At 40.0% G+C, this 17,897-nt stretch overlaps 1 protein-coding gene across 3 annotated transcripts; it reads left to right on the top strand.

Annotated features, from left to right (window-relative positions):
* Positions 1 to 634: 634 nt before the first annotated feature.
* Lmod3 (leiomodin 3) lies at positions 635 to 15,759 on the top strand. 3 transcript variants are annotated; one of them, XM_013156488.2, is made up of 4 exons: positions 635 to 788; positions 1,267 to 1,575; positions 5,377 to 6,765; positions 15,373 to 15,759. In XM_013156488.2, the coding sequence occupies exons 2-4, from the start codon at positions 1,282 to 1,284 to the stop codon at positions 15,397 to 15,399; spliced, it is 1,710 nt and encodes a 569-aa protein (XP_013011942.1). In that variant the 5' UTR covers positions 635 to 788; positions 1,267 to 1,281; the 3' UTR covers positions 15,400 to 15,759. The 3 variants fall into 3 exon arrangements, with proteins under 3 accessions (XP_013011942.1, XP_013011941.1, XP_003473488.1); XM_013156487.2 differs by lacking the exon at positions 635 to 788 and adding an exon at positions 1,071 to 1,159; XM_003473440.3 differs by lacking the exon at positions 635 to 788 and having other exon boundaries at positions 1,091 to 1,575.
* Positions 15,760 to 17,897: the final 2,138 nt, after the last annotated feature.

Raw genomic sequence — 17,897 nt, 5'->3', positions numbered from 1 at the left:
AAATTTCTGAATAAATTTTCTGCTTACAAAGTTTGAAAATGATAAAAGAATTTATGGTAAAGAGTCTCTTTTATAGCTGTTTCAGTCAACCTAGTCCTTTTTCAAGTATTCAAGGTTTTCGCTTTCTTGAGTATCTTCCTGGGGATCTGTTACGTTGATATGATTTTTATATTTACATAAGTTCTTACTGCCATTTGCACAGAATGCCATGTGACACAGTTTCACACTTTGCTGTACTAAGCTTGAACACTTCTCCTTTCTTCTGTATGGGAATGTAACTGAAGCCTACATTTCTAAAAGTGGAATGGCTGGATCAAAGCACCTATACATTAGTAACTTAAGTAAATATTGTTATATTATCTCCTGAAATTACAAAAACCTCTTCTCGTGGCATCTTTTACTGCTTTAATATTTGACTCTTTGTACATTTCACTTTAGTTCTACTTTATTTTATCTAGGCTTAATGGATACTTAATAAGAAAACCAAATAATTTAAAATATTAAACTCCTCACTCATTGTGGAAATTCAAGTGCTGGTTATCCCCATCTGGGAGATCACAGGATCTAGATGCAAATAAGGGTGCCTTGCAAAGGTTCAGCTTACACAGGCATGATTAGTGTAGCAAGATCTGTGTTCTCTGTCGCGCAGGTTTACTGGCTTCCAGGAAACCTTCCAGAATCTCACTGGCATGAAGAGAGAAAGTCCGAGAGCTTGAATCCCACTCTAAAGTGAATTTTTCCCTGCACAAGAATTAAGGTTGCTGGCTGGATTTCTCTTCTGGCAAATTGTAAGTTATTTTCATCATTTAAGTAAAGAGCAACCGGCTCGCACTCGCATGGAGAAATGGGGTGTGTTGATGTGGGCTGCATGGATTTGTATGCAGGAATGTGAGGGCACACAGGAAGAAAATGAACTTTATTCCTGCAGAGATTCTGTAGACTTGTTACTCACTGGCAAATGCAAGCAGCTGTACTGAAATGTCAAATGGATTTGCACAGCTGACTCAAGTTGCCAAAAAGAGAGCAGTGTAGTAGTTCCATAAATTGACCCTGTCCAGCCAAGCCCTGCTTAATATAGATCTGGCCTGAGCCTAGCTGTAGTCACTCTTCGCCACCTAGCAAACACCAGTGAGGCTCTTGGGGGAAAAAAATCTCAAGGGTGGGTTGACCTGAGATCCTTGTTAACTCGGAGAACTTCTTGCATATTTCTTCCTCCTCTTTTTAAAAAATCATCTTCAATTATTTCTTCTTTCTTTAATTAAATAGAAACATAGAAAAATAATGTCAGAGCATAGTAGGAATTCAGATCAAGAAGAACTCCTTGATGAGGAGCTTGATGAAGATGAGATCTTGGCCAACTTGTCTCCAGAAGAGCTGAAGGAACTACAATCAGAAATGGAAGTCATGGCCCCTGACCCTCACCTCCCTGCGGGGATGATCCAGAGAGATCAGACAGACAAGCCACCAACAGGAAACTTTGACCATAAATCTCTGGTTGATTATATGTATTGGCAAAAGGCATCCAGACGCATGCTGGAAGACGAACGTGTTCCTGTCACTTTTGTGCAGTCTGAGGTAACCAGGGATGTGTGTGCGACACAAGAATGGTGCCGGGGACCTGGCTGTCCGGTCTCCATGTTGTAGCTATGATGTCCCAGGATTTTGTCCAGTTTCTTTTCATATCTAGATTATATCATAAGATTTAGTTCTCCTTCATAGAAGCTTTCTGGAACATTTACTGTACTTGTGAAGGAAAAGCTGGTCATTTCTTGATCAATGTCTGTTCTTACACCTTACTGTAATGTTTGTTCTGTGGGAAGCCTATACTCTATACAACTATGATAGTTGCAAGCAATATTCTTAACTCTTTTTTTCTTCTTTTTTGTTGTTGCTCTTTTTTCTTGGTTCACAGGACCCTTTGAGAAGATTTGCACCCTCTTTTTTATATGAAATACTTCATATCCAGTGTCAAAGATTTCATAGTTCCCTAAAATTAGTCTAATCAAATATTCTGCAATTAAATCAAGTTAAATAACCCAAAATGTAACATCCCCACCATGTACTGGGTATCGGTGATGCCATTTAGAACGTGGTAGCTATTAAGCTGTTATAGTTTTTAACTTGAAAATAGCTTATTTTACATTATACTTAGCCAAAATTGTACATAAAACTGCAGACAAATTTCTAGAACAAGTGATAAATTTGGATTCATTTTGGTAATAATTTTCTGGCACAATAGAGCACAATGAGACAGACTTTCCATTTGATTTTCAAAACACAGTTATAAGAATAGTGAGTTGTTTTGTATATTGTTTTGCTTTGTTTTGTGATCCTGGAGGTTAGATCCATAATCTCAAGTTTCCTGGGCTAATGCTGTACCACTGAACTATACTCCCAGCCTTTTAAAAAATTGAGACAGAGTCTCACTTAACTAAGTTGCACAGGTTGACCTCAAATTTGCAATGTTTTTGCCTCAGTCTCTCAAGTATCTGAGATTATAGGCACATACTCTTGCAAGATAATTCTTCCTGAAAAAAATTAATCTAGAAACTAGAATTGTTGGCTGTATAGCTTTTTAAAAATGTTTCATTTAAAAATGACTTAGCAAAAAAAAGATGTATTCTCAGGTAAAATTTCTTCCATTATGCCTGCTGATACCAATATATCTTTACAGATTATTTATCAATTGGCTGTCATTAAGGCAAGCCGTAATTGGTTTCTTGGTCAGGAAAATGTACTGAGCTCAAGAAAATAAATTGCTGACTTAATCGGGTTAGAGCTCATGATACAAATTGTACAGCTTTTACAAGTTGAGGTCAATAGATTCAAACTCAAGTCTATAGGAGCACCAGTTTTAGAGAAAAAACTAGTCTGAGTATTTCTAACCTTGTTTCTATCTCTGGTAGAGACAGCTTGATGGTTGGCTCCCCCTGGTGGGACAGATGAGATATTCAGTGGAGAATGCTTGTTTAAATACAGTCAACTGTCAATTCCAACCTATAACGCAAGAAGTGACTGAAAAATACAGTGAATGTTAAAATTAAAAATCTTATTATAGTGAAAGATATGTAGTCAAGCATGACATGGTGTATTTGAAGCGAGGGAATAATTTGAGTATTTCAGGGGAATTGTTTCAGGGGGATTGGCAGTGTTTCATTTACTGTAATAGATGTTTCATTTGATGTCATACTTTTTATCACCCCACATTAAGCAACCATTTATGGCAACCTCTATCAAATAAAAACATTACGGTGTGTGTTCATCACCTTATTCACCAGCTGTGATACCATGTGGCTCTTGGATTGCCCCCAAAGCGAAAATGACCATTAGAAGTAAGCATTTTGACTTGATTGAGGAAGCCACACCAGTACAACTGAAGAAATGTCAGAGGGCCTCCAGAACTGCTTCTGAAAGTGGCCAGAACAGTGGGATAAGGGCATCTCATGTGGAGGGGAAGCTTCTGAGGAGGATTAATAGCAATGTGTCTTTTACAGTAATAAAATTTAAAAATATAAATACCATATTTTTATCACACCTCACATACATAAGCATTAAGTTTTTGCTCAGATGCTCCTGGGTCTCAGGTTGTTGTACTAGCTTTTAAAATGACACCTATAAATTAGACCTATTGCATACAAGAGCATAATACACAAGAATCTAATAAACTTTATTTATTTTTAGAGATTAAAGCCAGAACCTCACACATCCTAGATAAGGACTGTGCTATTGAGCTACACCCATAGCCTTTTAAATTTTTTACTTTTTATTTATTTGTTTATTTATTTTGGTACTGGGAATTGAACTCATGACCTTATGCTTACCAGGCAGGTGCTGTTCCACTGAGCTACATCCTAGCTGCTTTTTAAATTTTGAGACAGAGCCTCATCGTATTGCCCAGGTTGGTCTTGAACTTGTGATGCTCCTGCCTCAGTCTCCTGAGTAGCTGAGATTACAAGGGTGCATCATTGTACCTAGAGACTTATTCCGAGTAAACATCACGGAAGGGTTTCTGTTGTTGGCCTTCTTACACAAAACAATTATTTCCACATTATCTGCATAGCATCATTCCATTTTAGCTGGCTCCCCTTTCTAGGAACTTTTCTTCAAAAGAAACAAAACTAAAGAGGCTGTCTCTGGAGTGGCCAGGGTACTCTCAGCAAAACTAATAAGACAAAATTCAAACCAAGATAAAAAAAAAAACTCCAAATCATTAGACTTCTTTTTATTTTTCCCACATTATGTTACATTCTCAGGGAGATTTGATATGCATGTTTTATAAAATTAGCATAAATTTTAGGAATATAAACTTTAGTTAGGACAATAAGGAAACTACTGTGTAAGCCAGACCTGTTGGGTACAAAGATGCTTTTTTCAGCTATGTATAGGAATAAAACTGCAATGTTTTGAGAAAAAGCTATAAAGTTTTCAAAACAAATAAAGTTTTAACTGCCTCTGGAATTGAATGTCATTTTGAAAAACAACACAGAATTTGAAAACAAAATTAGCTAGGTTTTATTTAAATAGAGTTGGTGTCTCATATCCTCAGAGTCTACATCCTTAGATTCAACCAACCATAAATCAAAAATATTTTTAAAAGCTGGAATCTGAGCTAAACATATATCAACATTTTTGTTTATAATCATTCCTTAAACAATATAGCATAACAATCATTTATACAGCATTTACATTGAATTGGGTATTATAAGTCATCTAAAAATGACTCAAAGTATCTGTGAGAGGGAGAGTGTGTATAGTACCATGCCCTTTTCTAAGGGACCTGAGCACACATGAATTTTGGTAGCCCCGCGGTCCTGGATCCGATCCCCCAGTGACACCAAGGGCTCTATATGAGGCAGGATAAAAACAGCTGAAAATGCGTTTGTACTTATGTGAGTCTATAAAAATTTGTCCTTATTATGGTTGTATTTATTTATAATATATGTGCTTTGAAAAAACTTTAGAATTGTGTAACATAAAAAGTGAATTTCGGCTGGGTGTCCTAACACGTATAGGTCCTGGGTTCAATGTCCAGGCAGGAAAAAAGTGAAGTCCTCCAAATGCTTCTCCTCTTCACACTTTCTTAGTAGTGATCTCCCTTTCTCAGAAGTAACCCTAAGCTTGAAACATTCCGATAGTTTTCTCATATATATTTTATATCTATATGGAGAAGGAGGGAGAGAGAGAGGGCACAACACAGTATATGTAGTATATTGGCTTGCTTTTTGCTTTTTTTCTTTTGCCTAAAATAAACTTTGGTTTGATTTTTTTCATTTAAAATAAATATTTTTCACTTAATTTTTTTTAGCTCTGCTAGATATTGCTAAAGTTTTTATTTGTTCCTGTTATGTGTTCTAACCCTACAAACCTCTGCTTTAGGAAAATACTCAAGAACAGCATGAAGAAAGAAACAAAAGCCATAAAAACGTGCCCCAGTTTTTAAGAGAAAAGCTCAATAATGAAATAGCTGCAATTAGGAAAAAATCAGAGAGCAGCAACGATGTACAAGAAACAGATAATGATGATGATGATGATGATGATGATGATGATGATGATGATGGCGAGGCGGAGGAAGATGAAGATGAGGGGGAAGACTGCGGTGAAGAGAGTGATGGAAAAGAAATAAGAGAAGAGGAAACGAAAGCAAAGGAACAACTCAGAAATTGTGAGAGCAGCTGCCGACAGGAAACTACTGAAACCTTCAAAGAACAGGCAGACCAGCCAGAGGCCCAAGAAAAAAGTGAGAAAAAAATATCAAAATTAGATCCTAAGAAGTTAGCTCTAGACACCAGCTTTCTGAAAGTGAGTGCGAGGCCTTCCGGGAACCAAACCGATCTGGATGGGAGCTTGAAGAGAGTGAGACAGAATGACCCTGACATGAAGGAACTCAACCTGAACAACATTGAAAACATCCCCAAAGAGATGTTACTGGACTTCGTCAATGCCATGAAGAAGAACAAACATATCAAAACTTTCAGTCTGGCAAATGTGGGCGCCGATGAGAGCACAGCGTACGCCTTGGCTAACATGCTGCGTGAGAACAGGAGCATCACCACGCTCAACATCGAGTCCAACTTCATCACAGGGAAAGGCATCGTGGCCATCATGAGGTGTCTCCAGTATAACGAGACGCTCACTGAACTCCGATTCCACAATCAGAGGCACATGCTTGGCCACCACGCTGAAATGGAGATATCCAGGCTGTTGAAGGCTAACAGTACTCTCCTGAAGATGGGCTACCATTTCGAGCTTCCAGGGCCTAGAATGGTGGTAACTAATCTGCTCACTAGGAATCAGGATAAACAACGGCAGAAAAGACAAGAAGAACAGAAACAACAGCAGCTCAAAGAGCAGAGAAAGTTAATAGCCATGCTGGAGAATGGTTTGGGGCTGCCCCCGGGGATGTGGGAGATGCTGGGAGGACCCATACCCGATTCCAGAACACAGGAGTTCTGCCGGCCACCTCCTCAGCCTCCCAACACCCAGCCGGTTCCCTTCGGCCGAAGAAATGAGGTGATGAAAAAGCCATCACAGCCTCCCCAGTGCAAGACAGACCCTGACTCCTTCCGGGTGGTGAAGCTGAAGAGGATCCAGCGCAAATCTCGCATGCCAGAAGCCAGAGAAGCACCAGAGAAAACCAACCTCAAAGATGTGATTAAAACACTCAAGCCAGTACCCAGGAACAGGCTGCCCCCCTTGGTGGAAATCACTCCTAGAGATCAGCTCTTAAATGACATTCGTCACAGCAACATCGCCTATCTGAAACCTGTAAGTAGAAGGAGGGAAAAATGGTGAACAGGAAATGCACCCCCATTCTGTTCCCTGTACATTTTAACACAAGGAGATACTCATGGTGACTAATCAGGGAAGCCAGGGAGCGTAGCCAGGAATAGTTATCCCTAAAGACATATAGGTGCCTGACTACTGTGACAATATTAGCAACTAGCATTTATTGAGCACTTTCTATAAACTGGGATCATTGTGTCAATGGACACACAGCATCTTACAATTCCCTAAGTAGGTATAATTCTTCCCACTAAGTGGGTATATTCTTCCCGCTTAAAAAACTTCTTGGCCTGCAGAGTAGTGCAGTGGGAGCATGTTTTGCCAATGAGAAGAGGAGGCCCAGGCTTGGAGATGTTGCTAACATGTCTAGGAGATGCAGCTAAGGAGTGGGAGAGCTGAGCCTTGGGTCACCCTGTTATTCACCCTGCTGCTCTGCAACCTCCAGGTGCTAAATGACACCTTTCTAGCCACACAAGTGGAGACTGGAGATCCTTAGGGACCTCGTGGGAGGAGTAAACAAGAAGGAGGCCTAATTAGGCCAAGTTTATAAGTAATTGGAAAAACCACGAAAGACAGTTGGTTCTTTTTAATACATGAAGAGACATTACCCATAATTGCATTTATACTTTCCACATTTCTTTTCTTTTTCTTTTTTTCTCTTTTTTCCTTTTTTTTGGTGGTGGTACTGGGGTTGAACCCAGCACGTTGGCACTGAGCTACACCCCAAAACTTTTTGATTTTTGTGGCAAAGTCTCACTAAGTTGCCACGTTGCCCAGACGCATCTCAAACTGGTGATTCTCTTGTCTCAGTCTCCCAGAGTGCTGAGATTACAGGCAAGTGCCACCAAGTCCACTTTACATTCTTAAATAATTAAGTCAATAGTTGAAGGGTAAACCTAAAGTGACAGTCTCCATGAATCTCAAGAGTTTGCAAATATTTACTGTTATTCAGTATTGCCACCAAGTTTAAAAAGTTCTATTCTTTGCACCTGAAGTTGCAGAAGTGAATTTTTGGAGGTCGTTATTATAACCGCACTTACAGAGGCCGAAGGATATGTGTCATTATTACATTGATTGATACCTAACCTAACCGTATTATTTTAAAACCTTGTGTATGATTTAGCCAAGACAGCATAGTAAACATTATTTCATTGTAGATTCACAAGCTGTTTAAAAGTTAAATTTACATGTAAGATTTTACTTTTTCTGCTTTAAAGAGCTTTATATTCTAAAATGAGATAATTGTTACTTCCCCAACACTCATTTAAAAAATAATTATTACTTATTCGCATATATACATATTTATATCTCTTATTCTCATCTCCCAAGAATGCATTTACCCACATTCCATTTTTTGAATCAATGATGACTTTCATCTGTGATTTGGAGGCAGTCTGATTTTTCCGGCGGTGGGTGCCAGGGAGAACATTAGAGGTCACATGAGGTCAGCTGTGGTTCTTTGCCTGACCTTGGGTGTACCTTCAAGACTGCACCTGCTCTTCTCCCAGCAGCTAAACCTGAGGGTGAATGAGGGTGTTTGAGATAACTAACACTCCCTTTCTTTCACACTCTGTCATTGGCAAAGAATATATAGGTCAGGGGATAACTGCCTGAACAGAATGATATAAAGTCTGTCTTAAAATCTATCAGAGTGGAATAAGAAGCAGAGCTGATATAATTATCTGCGCCATCTCCCTGATTTCTGAGGGAAGGGTTTGTGAGCAGATCCACTTTCCCTGTGTCTATTCCATCCCATCCACTCATTATTCATTAATGCAGCCAGGGTCTGTTTATATCCAGCGCTGTGAAGGGGGCAGGGATGCTCCAGGGAGGCAGGTGCAGTCTCCACCTCAGGGGGCTAGCAATGTGGGGTTTAGATTTTTCAGGGTCAAGGCTCTTTTGCTCTTTTACTCAACTAAGAAAGTTTCAGCTTTGGGTCTAAATCCTAGAGCAGAAGACATTAAAATAAATTCAAGCTGATATTTGCAAGAATGCAACACCTTACTAAGTACTAAATTTTTCACATTTTAATCAGTTATAAAATGTTATCAATTTTAATTTTTGGCTTTTTTAATTAAGAAAGTGAAATATGCTGCAGAGTAAAGCATGGTGTGCTTTTTGAGTGACAGTCTTGCATCTGTCTCTGCTTGGAAATGGCTTTTAACTATTGTAAGGAATTGATAATTTCTCCTGCTTTCATTTGCCTGGGTTGGCCTGATACCTATGTTTTCTCAAGCATTTCACAAATGTCACACAATGTCCTCTACTTGGTCTTCTAAAACAGTATGAAAGAAAAATATGAGCCAAATGTGGTGGCACATACCTGCAGTCTCAGTACTCTGGAAGCCTGAAGTAGAAAGATCTCAAGTTTGGGCCCCGCCTGGGCAATTTAGGGACTTGGTGAGACCCTGTCTCAGAGTGAACAATATAAAAAAGCGTGGGATGTAGCTCAGTGTCAAGGCCCTGGGTTTAATCCCCAGTATAAACAAGAAAAGAAAAATAAAGAGCCAGGCATGGTAGCACAGGCCTGTAATCCCAGCACTCTGGAAACTGAGGCAGGGGGATCACCATGAGTTCCAAGCCAACCTGGACTACAAAGTGAAACTCTGCCTCAAAAAACCAAAACAACAACAGAAAAAAGGAAAGAAAGAGAGAAACAGAGAGAGAGACAGAGACAGAGACAGAGAGAAAGAGAGACAGAGACAGAGAGAGACAGAGAGATAGAGACAGAGACAGAGACAGAGAGACAGAGAGATAGAGACAGAGACAGAAAGAGAGAGAGGAACGTGTGAAAATGCCTCTCTTGCTTTACTAATATCAGCTTGCCCACTGCTGCTCTTTCTGTGCCTTTCCACATGCATAAAAAATACCTGCTTGAAAGCCAAGTCGTGGTGTAATCTTTTAAAAGACATTTTAATTTTTTACTTTGAAGTAATTTTTGACTAACAGAAATTCAGAAATAGCACACGCAGTTCTGACATACCATCCCATTTTGCCACATTTGTCTTATCATTCTTTCAAAGCGATTTTGAGTTGCATCGCACGTGCACGCGTGTTGTTCCAGCAGGGTGTGACACTCATCGGTGGGGATGGCGGAATGCAGAGCTGTGATGTGTGCACCCTTACACCGTGGCCAGCTGATGTGAGCACCAGTGATTGTTGTGATTTCCTAGCTGGGCCAACATCACGGACATGCCTCCGAGACTCAGTGAAATACGTTAAACACCATGAGTGGTCATATGACAGCATCCTAAGAGAAAGGACTGTGTTTGGTCATTCCCATAAAACACGACAATACTCACTTTATTGAGGTAAAATGACAGGTTTTTGTGTTTTAGATACAGATGCCTTCAAAATCTTCGAGTTTTCAAAAATTAAGTTAAAATTAACATTAAATGGTGAAATCTTGTACTTTTTTAAGCTGATGTTCTTCATCAGAATATTGACTATTCAAAAACAGCTAGAAAAAACATAGCTAGAAATGATTTCTTGAAAACTTTAAAAAGTATTTTTCCCAATAGGCTTGAAATTATTAATGTTGCACACGTTGCAAGAATGAGTTCATATTTTTAAACATTTTTTATATTTTATATTTTTAAACTTTTTTTATATTTTATATTTTTCAATTTGATGGTAATTCTTTTCCCAAACCCATGCTTCAGCCAGGCATGGTGTCACACACCTGCAAACCCAGCACTCAGGAGGCTGAGGCACAGAGGATCGTTGCAAGTTTGAGACCAGCCTAGGCTCCAAAGTGAGCTCAAGGCCAGCCTGAACTGTATAGTGAGACCCTGTCTCAAAAAGACAAAAACCAACCAACCAAACAACAACAACAAAAAAACCCAAGTCCATGTTTCTGGCCTTGGATCCCGGAAATGAGGTCTTCCCAAATGTCAATCTATGCTTGCTTAGTTCAAATGCTATCTGTTATAAGAAATGATCTACCCAACTCAGTTTAAAAGAACTATCCTCTGTGGGCCATGTATCAAAAACTACTGGATACAGGCCAGATTTGAGATTTGTTTTATTTGACTTAGGTGTTATTGTCTAAGTTTCAAATGTCTCATAAAAAATTCTAAACATCTGATATCACTTGAGACATCAGATCTGGCCACTCTGAGTTTACCATTGCTTGACACAAATTAACTGCTGTGTGTGTGTGTGTGTGTGTGTGTGTGTGTGTGCGCGCGTGTGTGTGTGTGTGTGTGTGGTGCTAGGGCGTGGACCCAAGGCTTTATCCACGTAATCAGACAAGCACTCTTGAGTCAGCTACTTCTGCATTTTGGCTTCTCCCCTGATTGACTCTGTCCTCTCCAGTTTTTCTTCTTATACCTCCCATGCTTCATTTATTTACTTATTTGGATTCTGTAGAAGTGTTTAGTTTTCCCTCTCTCTCTTTCTTAATCTTTTCTCCCTAACAAAGTGAAGTTATTACCTAGCAACTAATCTCTTTCCCTATGAGTTAATAACTCTTAACAGATGTGATACCAGGAATGAGCATTATTTGCACAAGCTTTCCCCTACCTGACAAATACACAGTTTGCTTTCCTCTTGAGAAAGTCATGGCTCTCTCACTGACCACAATCCTGGAGGATGCTTGTACTTGTAAAATCCTGTTCACAGCAGCTCCTCCATTCACTGAGGCCACCTGCAGTTTTAGCAAATCTAGGTTCTGCATCAAACAGATGACTATTTTAACAGCGGCTTTCTTTTGCTTTAGGCTCATTTGTGTATATCTGTGCTGCTCCCAGCCAGTTGTCAGACATTACTAAATTTCTCCACGGGAAGCCTTCAAGATAATGTCCTGTGCAACCTTTTCTTTCCAAATGATTCCATGGTGGCCTTGTAATTGCTATGATTGCAGAATTTAAGATTATAGACTCGAGTCTCTGATTTTGCCTCTGGTCCGTTCTTCTTTGCTGCATTTATAAGCCTTCCTCTTTAATCTGCTTCTCTAGATTGTATCCTTTTGCAGTGTTCTTTCTGGTTGCCTGTCTCCTTTTGTGTTAGTGTCAAATAACCTAGGACAAGACCCCACTTTCCCTTCCCCTCACTGTCAACTTCTTACCTGTCCATAATATGTCTTACTTCTTTCCCTGGTCCTCTCCCTTTCTGTCAACTCTTCTTCTCCTCCTCATTTACAAAAGCTTTATTTCCATTTCTTTTCAGTTCTCCTTTTTAAAAATCCCTTTTCTTCTCTCCTCTCTCCCCTTTCCCTTGGTCCTCTTCCCATTTGAACATATTCTTCCTAATTCCCAGTATCTAGCTTCTGTTTTGCTTCTTGTGTACCCTTTGGGCTTCTCACACACAAGAAACAGTGTGCAGGTGTGCTGGTGCAGGCCTAGCACTCAGGAGCCCGAGGCAGGAGAGTCACAGTGAGTTCGAGTCCATCCTGGGGTACAGAGTGAGTGCCTGAACTACACAGTGAGACCCTGACCACAGAGAGAGACACAGAGAGAGAGACAGAGACAGAGGCACTGAAGCAGAGACAGAGACAGAGAGACAAAGAGAGAAACAATGTGGTATTTAAACTTGCATTTCTCATTTATTTCACTTGAAAATTATGATCTCATTTACCTAAAAATGATCCATTTATCTGTGTCCCTTTTTCTCGTCTCCAAAAATAAATCAGGAGAATCTATAAGAACAAAAGCTAAATGTAAATCATCACTTTGAAAATGCAGCAATTTAGGGGCTGGAGATTTAGCTCAGTGGCATAAACGCCTGCCTTGCAAGCAGGCAGTCGTGAGTTCGATCCCCAGTACTGATAAAAAGGAAAAATACAAAAAAAAAAAACAGAAAATACAGCAATTTTTATGAACAAAGACTCTACGGAATATAGCCATGTAACTCCTCAAGCCCCTTTCGAAAGAGCATAAACTGTCCAGGAATTACATAAATCTGTATATGCCTTCCCCTGGTATGTCACGGAGAGGCTTTGCTAAACAGCTGTTTTTCAGTCTATCACCCACCCTAGACTCTGATTCAGTAAGTCTTAGGACCTGAAATTTTGCATTCCTGACCAATTCCCTGGTGGTATAGATGCTACTTGTTTATGGCCTACATTTTTCCAACCACTGTGACTCCGCAACAAACCACACCTGGTGCTGTTTTCCATGAAGACCCCTGCTTTTCTGTTTCCATTACACTCACAGACTCAACTTAACTTTTCTTCTGTCTGTTGAAGTCTATACAGTTTCTGAAGTTTGTCTAAAATACTACTCCTTTCACACAAAATCAAAGCAGACCCAGGCCGTGTATGAGATGTGATCAAAATAGACAGTGAATATTGAAACTTTTTTTTAAAAAACACAGTACAATACACATTGCAGTGAATCTCCCTCAAAGTACCACCCCTCACTTTGAACATACTTCTGCATCCTCTTTTGTTAACTGTTGTGGTTGCTTTGACGTCCTGAATGGGCACAAACAGAGCAGGAACTCAAAACGTGTGCTACAATAGGTCTTCCTACCCAGCTTTGTGAGTATGTTCATGTGTGTGCTCTGTTAATGGACACATACACACATGCATATGAGACACTCACTTTTAGCTATTTTTTTTTTTAATTTTTTTAGACAACGTCTCGCTATGTAGTTCAGGCTGGCCTTTAAACTCATGGCAATCCTCCCAAGTGTTGAATTACAGGCATGTGCTACCACATCTGGCTCCACACACATTCTTTTTAAAAACTAATTTTAACAAATGAAGGGCAAAAGAACTCCTTAATCATAACACAAGGTTTGAAAAACCTGCTGGGCACTGTGGTGTACGCCTGTAATCCTGGTACTCGGGAGGGTAAGGCAGGAGGATCACTGTGAGTTTGAGGCCAGCGTGGGCTGTAAAGTAAGTTCAAGGCCAGCCTGAACTGCATAGTGAAACCCTGTGACAAACAAACAAAAAAAATCTACCTGCTTTTTACTGTATATTTTTTGTTATTCTGCTTATAAATGGTTTCTCTGATGACTAAGTTATATACTTATTTTTCTTTAGAACTTTTATAGTTTCTGGGTTTTAAAAAATATTTGATATTACAGATCAATTAGGTTAGATGTTAAAAATAAATGGGAAGCAAGAAGAGTACTTGATTATTTCTTTTTCAAACGGTTCACTAAGATCATTTTGTGACTCACTCATCTTTACCCCCATGATCTGAACTGGCAGATCTGACACCTGTTTTTATGTCTCTTAGTTTACTCTGCTGGGTCAGTGTGACATTTCACTTTTTAAATTATTATTTTGGAACCCTTTAATGAGTATAGAAACTCATACAAAGATCCATAACACAAAGATCACACTGTTTTAGCTAATTATTGCAACTTCCCAGATATTTTAGGCATCTGACTTTTTTTCATGGGTCTTCATGATTATCAGTGTTTTCCTGGTGAGCCTGCCGAGGCACAGTCACACCCCTTCCTTAAGCACACGGGGCAGGGCAGATCTGAGAGCCTGAGAAGCCCCTGGGCTTGAAGGGTTAGGCAGCAGCAGACGGTACGGACGTCCTCTCTGATGGGCAGCGTGCCGGAGATGTTTCTGACCATAGGTCATAGGCAGAGAACTGGCTGCAAGAAGAGCCCTAACAGATGGCCAAGATGGTTCGTCACACTGGTTGGTGGACATGGTCAAGAAGGCAGAAACAGTCTGGACTGTTACAACACCAACTGCAAATGTCCTCTTAACTTCTCCAGTGTTTTCTAGAAGGCAATGAATGAGTCAGTCTCCTGAGATACGATACCACTTGAAACCCTTCAGAACTTGACTTTAAACTGTTTTGATGACCCAGAAATAGGAAGCAAATGTGCAGAGTGGGATTTAAGCCATTCATATTGTTGCACTGGTGGGAGGGCTCACCAAATAATATTTTAAGTTTTACTGAGTATCAAATTAGGAACATGGTTCAAAGAGGAAAGACTTATCTTGAAAAGAACATATATCAGGGGCTGGGGATTTAGCTCAGCGGCATGAGTGCCTGCTTTGTAAGCAGGCAGTCGTGAGTTCAATCCCTGGTACCGATAAAAATGAAAAAGACCAAAAAAAAAAAAAAAAAAAGAAAAAACATATATCTTTTGGCGGTGGTATTTTTATACGCAGTATACAGTCACGGGGATAATCAGACAAATCTGGTTCAAATCCTACTCTGTCACTCAGTAGCTGTGTTACCTTTGGAAAGTTAGTGTCTTCTCTGAGCCTTTTCTCTCTTTACAAGACTATTGTAGGAAGTACCGAGATAATGTTTTTTAGAAAAATAAATGTTACATTGATTATCCAACTGTTACTTTCATCACATAGCTGAGAAAATTGATGCTCAGCACCAATCAACCAGTAAGTGCAGGCTTTGAACTCAGGTTGATTCTAGCACCTGCTGTCTTGTTTCTGATACACTGAGCAGCGTGGTACATGACTCTGAAACAGTCCCTGGCCCTGGGAAATATCCAGTGCTTGGTGGCTGCGGTGCTTGTTATTTTTCCATGATTTCGCAGGACTCTCTGGCCACGATAGCTCATCCATTCTGCATCCACACAGTTTTTGCTGTAAAAAACTTGAGTTCCCAGGATTGATTTTTCCCTTTTCTTTGGATGCTTAAATCACAGGTGCAGTTGCCAAAAGAACTGGCATAAGAGCAGAATCATCTGGAAGAGGAAGAAGTTGAAAGAGTGACTCTGGGGCTAGGCTTGGAGAGGACTGTGGCAGTGGTCCTTCTGCGTACAGGAGGTGGAACAGGGACTGTGCTGACATCCGAGACGGGTATCAGTAAAAAGCACAACGCTTGAACCGCAGCCAGACAGGGTGAAGGAAGGGGGAAGGAGACAAACAATAGTAAAAATCACCGGCAATATTTTCTACTTGCAACCAGTTTGAGTGACTTAGGTGAAATTTAGAATCATGTGTTCAGGAGCGGAAGCTAAAAAATGTTTTTATAAACATTCGCTTTATTATTGCTTTCTTCTGGTAAATAATAAATAAGACAGAAGTGGTAATCATTTATCATAGCCCCATTTCTGCCCCTTTCATCTCCTCTGGTGTAATTCACTGCACAGTATGTTAAAGGGAACGGGTCATGTTTCAATCCATGGAAATGTGAAGAGTGAATTGAACTCCTGGCCCTTCTGCAGCTCTGAAATGAAAGGACTGCACAGTAGCTGATCTCTGGAGAATCCCTAGTGCTTTCATTTCCAGCCTTTTCAGCTCCAACCCCGCCTTTCTCCCTTCGTGACTCTCCTGAAGTTGGGGTGTGTTCTTCCCACAGGGGCACCCTAGAGGAACAGAGCACTAAAGTCACAGGATGTGAAGGAAACAAAGAGCCAGCAGAAAAAATAATGAGAACAAAGTAGACCCTGCCTGTGGGAGGGATGACCAAAAAATACAATGAGTTTAAATTTTAAAAATTGTTAAAAAGTGCCTGGCATGGTGGTACATATCTGTAATCCCAGGACTGGCTGGCAGACTGAAGCAGAAAGAGCCCCATGAGTTCTAGAACAGCTGGGGCTACATAGTGAGTTCAAGGTCATGAGCCACATAATGAGTTCTTTTCTCAAAAAAATGGAAAAAATAAATAAAATGAAAATGTAAAAGAAAAAAAAAAACCAGCCATTAATCCCCTCCCCAATACTGCCCCTTAAATGTATGTGCCCAATGTTCTTGCCACTTTTTAAAGCTCTTTTTTAAAGAGTCTTTTTGTGGCTGCATCCACATCCTGAATTGATTTAAAATGTTGATGGCAATCTGCCAAATAAAAACAATGTGTAATGTCCTTGTCCACTTTATTCACCAAATCTGGTACTGTGTAAGCTCGTCCCCAAAGATAAAATGACCATGCAAGGTTAAGGTTTTGAATGCATTTAGGACAGTGAGGCAGCCAGGATTTTTGAAACTGCTTTAAAAAGCAGCCAAGAACGATGGTGTAAATGTGTTTAAAGCAAGGAGGAAGGTTTTGAGGGGGATTGATGATAATGCGTCTTTTTAAATCATTCGTTGCAGTATTTGATCACACCTGGTGTAAACATTTCCTGGCAGTGTTTCTACTTATGAGGACAACAGGAGGTAGCATGGTAGTCTGTAGAAATAAACTGGGGGAAGGATAATACAGTTATCAACAGGCTTTTGACATAGTTTAGGAGTCTAATTTGATCTCTGTTGTGCTCCTCAAAAGCCCTCCAAAGGAAGATGGCCTACAGGATTAAAGTCCTTATCCTGTCCTTTAGGACACTCTGTTTCGGGGCCCCAACGTACTAATCCAGTCTCATCCACCCCACATTCTTTATATTCATCCTGCTAGACCAGCCTTCTACCACCCTGTGTCTCTTCTCTGTCTGTCTGTCTGTCTCTCTCTCTGCCTGACACAGAATCCACTCCCACCGGATGTTCCCCTCCTGTCCTCAGTTTGTGAGAGCCCAACCCATCTTCAAAGCTGGGCTCCATGCCATGTCCTCCCAAACAAGGTTCCCAACAAACTCCAACCTGCGTTCTTTCCTCCAATCTCCTACAGCACTTAATTATCTGTCTTAGGCACTGGATGCATAGATTTTGGGGGTTTGTATTAACCGAAATGGTATGGACCTAGGAATTAGGAAACGTAGCTCTTGTCGTTTTTCTCTCTTCTTTACCTGACGAACACTTAGCACTTGCCTTCTTTCTCTTTCCCTAGAATCGCAGGTGACACGTAGCAGGCAAAGCAGGCTGGAAGTGGATGGCTATAACAGGGAAAAACTTAAAATAATATATTATTTGGAAGGATGAATCAAGAGAAAGAAATGTGGTACTTACAGTTTTAAAAGATAATTTGGAGTGTGCAAAAGTGGCTAAATTTAAGAGTTACGGTTTTCAATCAAGTAATTAGCTAATAGCTTTGTTTTCTCCAATATGTCCAGAAAATATCCTCATATACAAGCAGTTTGGTTAAGAAAGGGCTGCAATAAATAAACCTTTTTACTCTGATAAGAGAAAGCACTCTAAGCATATTTAAAAGCTTAATGTATACTAGGAGTTGATGTTCTGGAAAGTCCTGTCAATTTGCCTGTTTACTCACAGTATTAATAAAGTCAGGAATTTTAAGAAGTGTTAGTAGTCCTGCAGGAGGATTTTAATTCCAGATATACTTTTTAAAAGTTATATAATT

The sequence above is a fragment of the Cavia porcellus genome, unplaced genomic scaffold, assembly GCF_034190915.1.
Source record: "Cavia porcellus strain 051 isolate PalLab524CR breed Dunkin Hartley unplaced genomic scaffold, mCavPor4.1 scaffold_13, whole genome shotgun sequence".
Lineage (NCBI taxonomy): Eukaryota > Metazoa > Chordata > Mammalia > Rodentia > Caviidae > Cavia > Cavia porcellus.
This window is presented reverse-complemented; position numbering and strand designations above follow the sequence as displayed.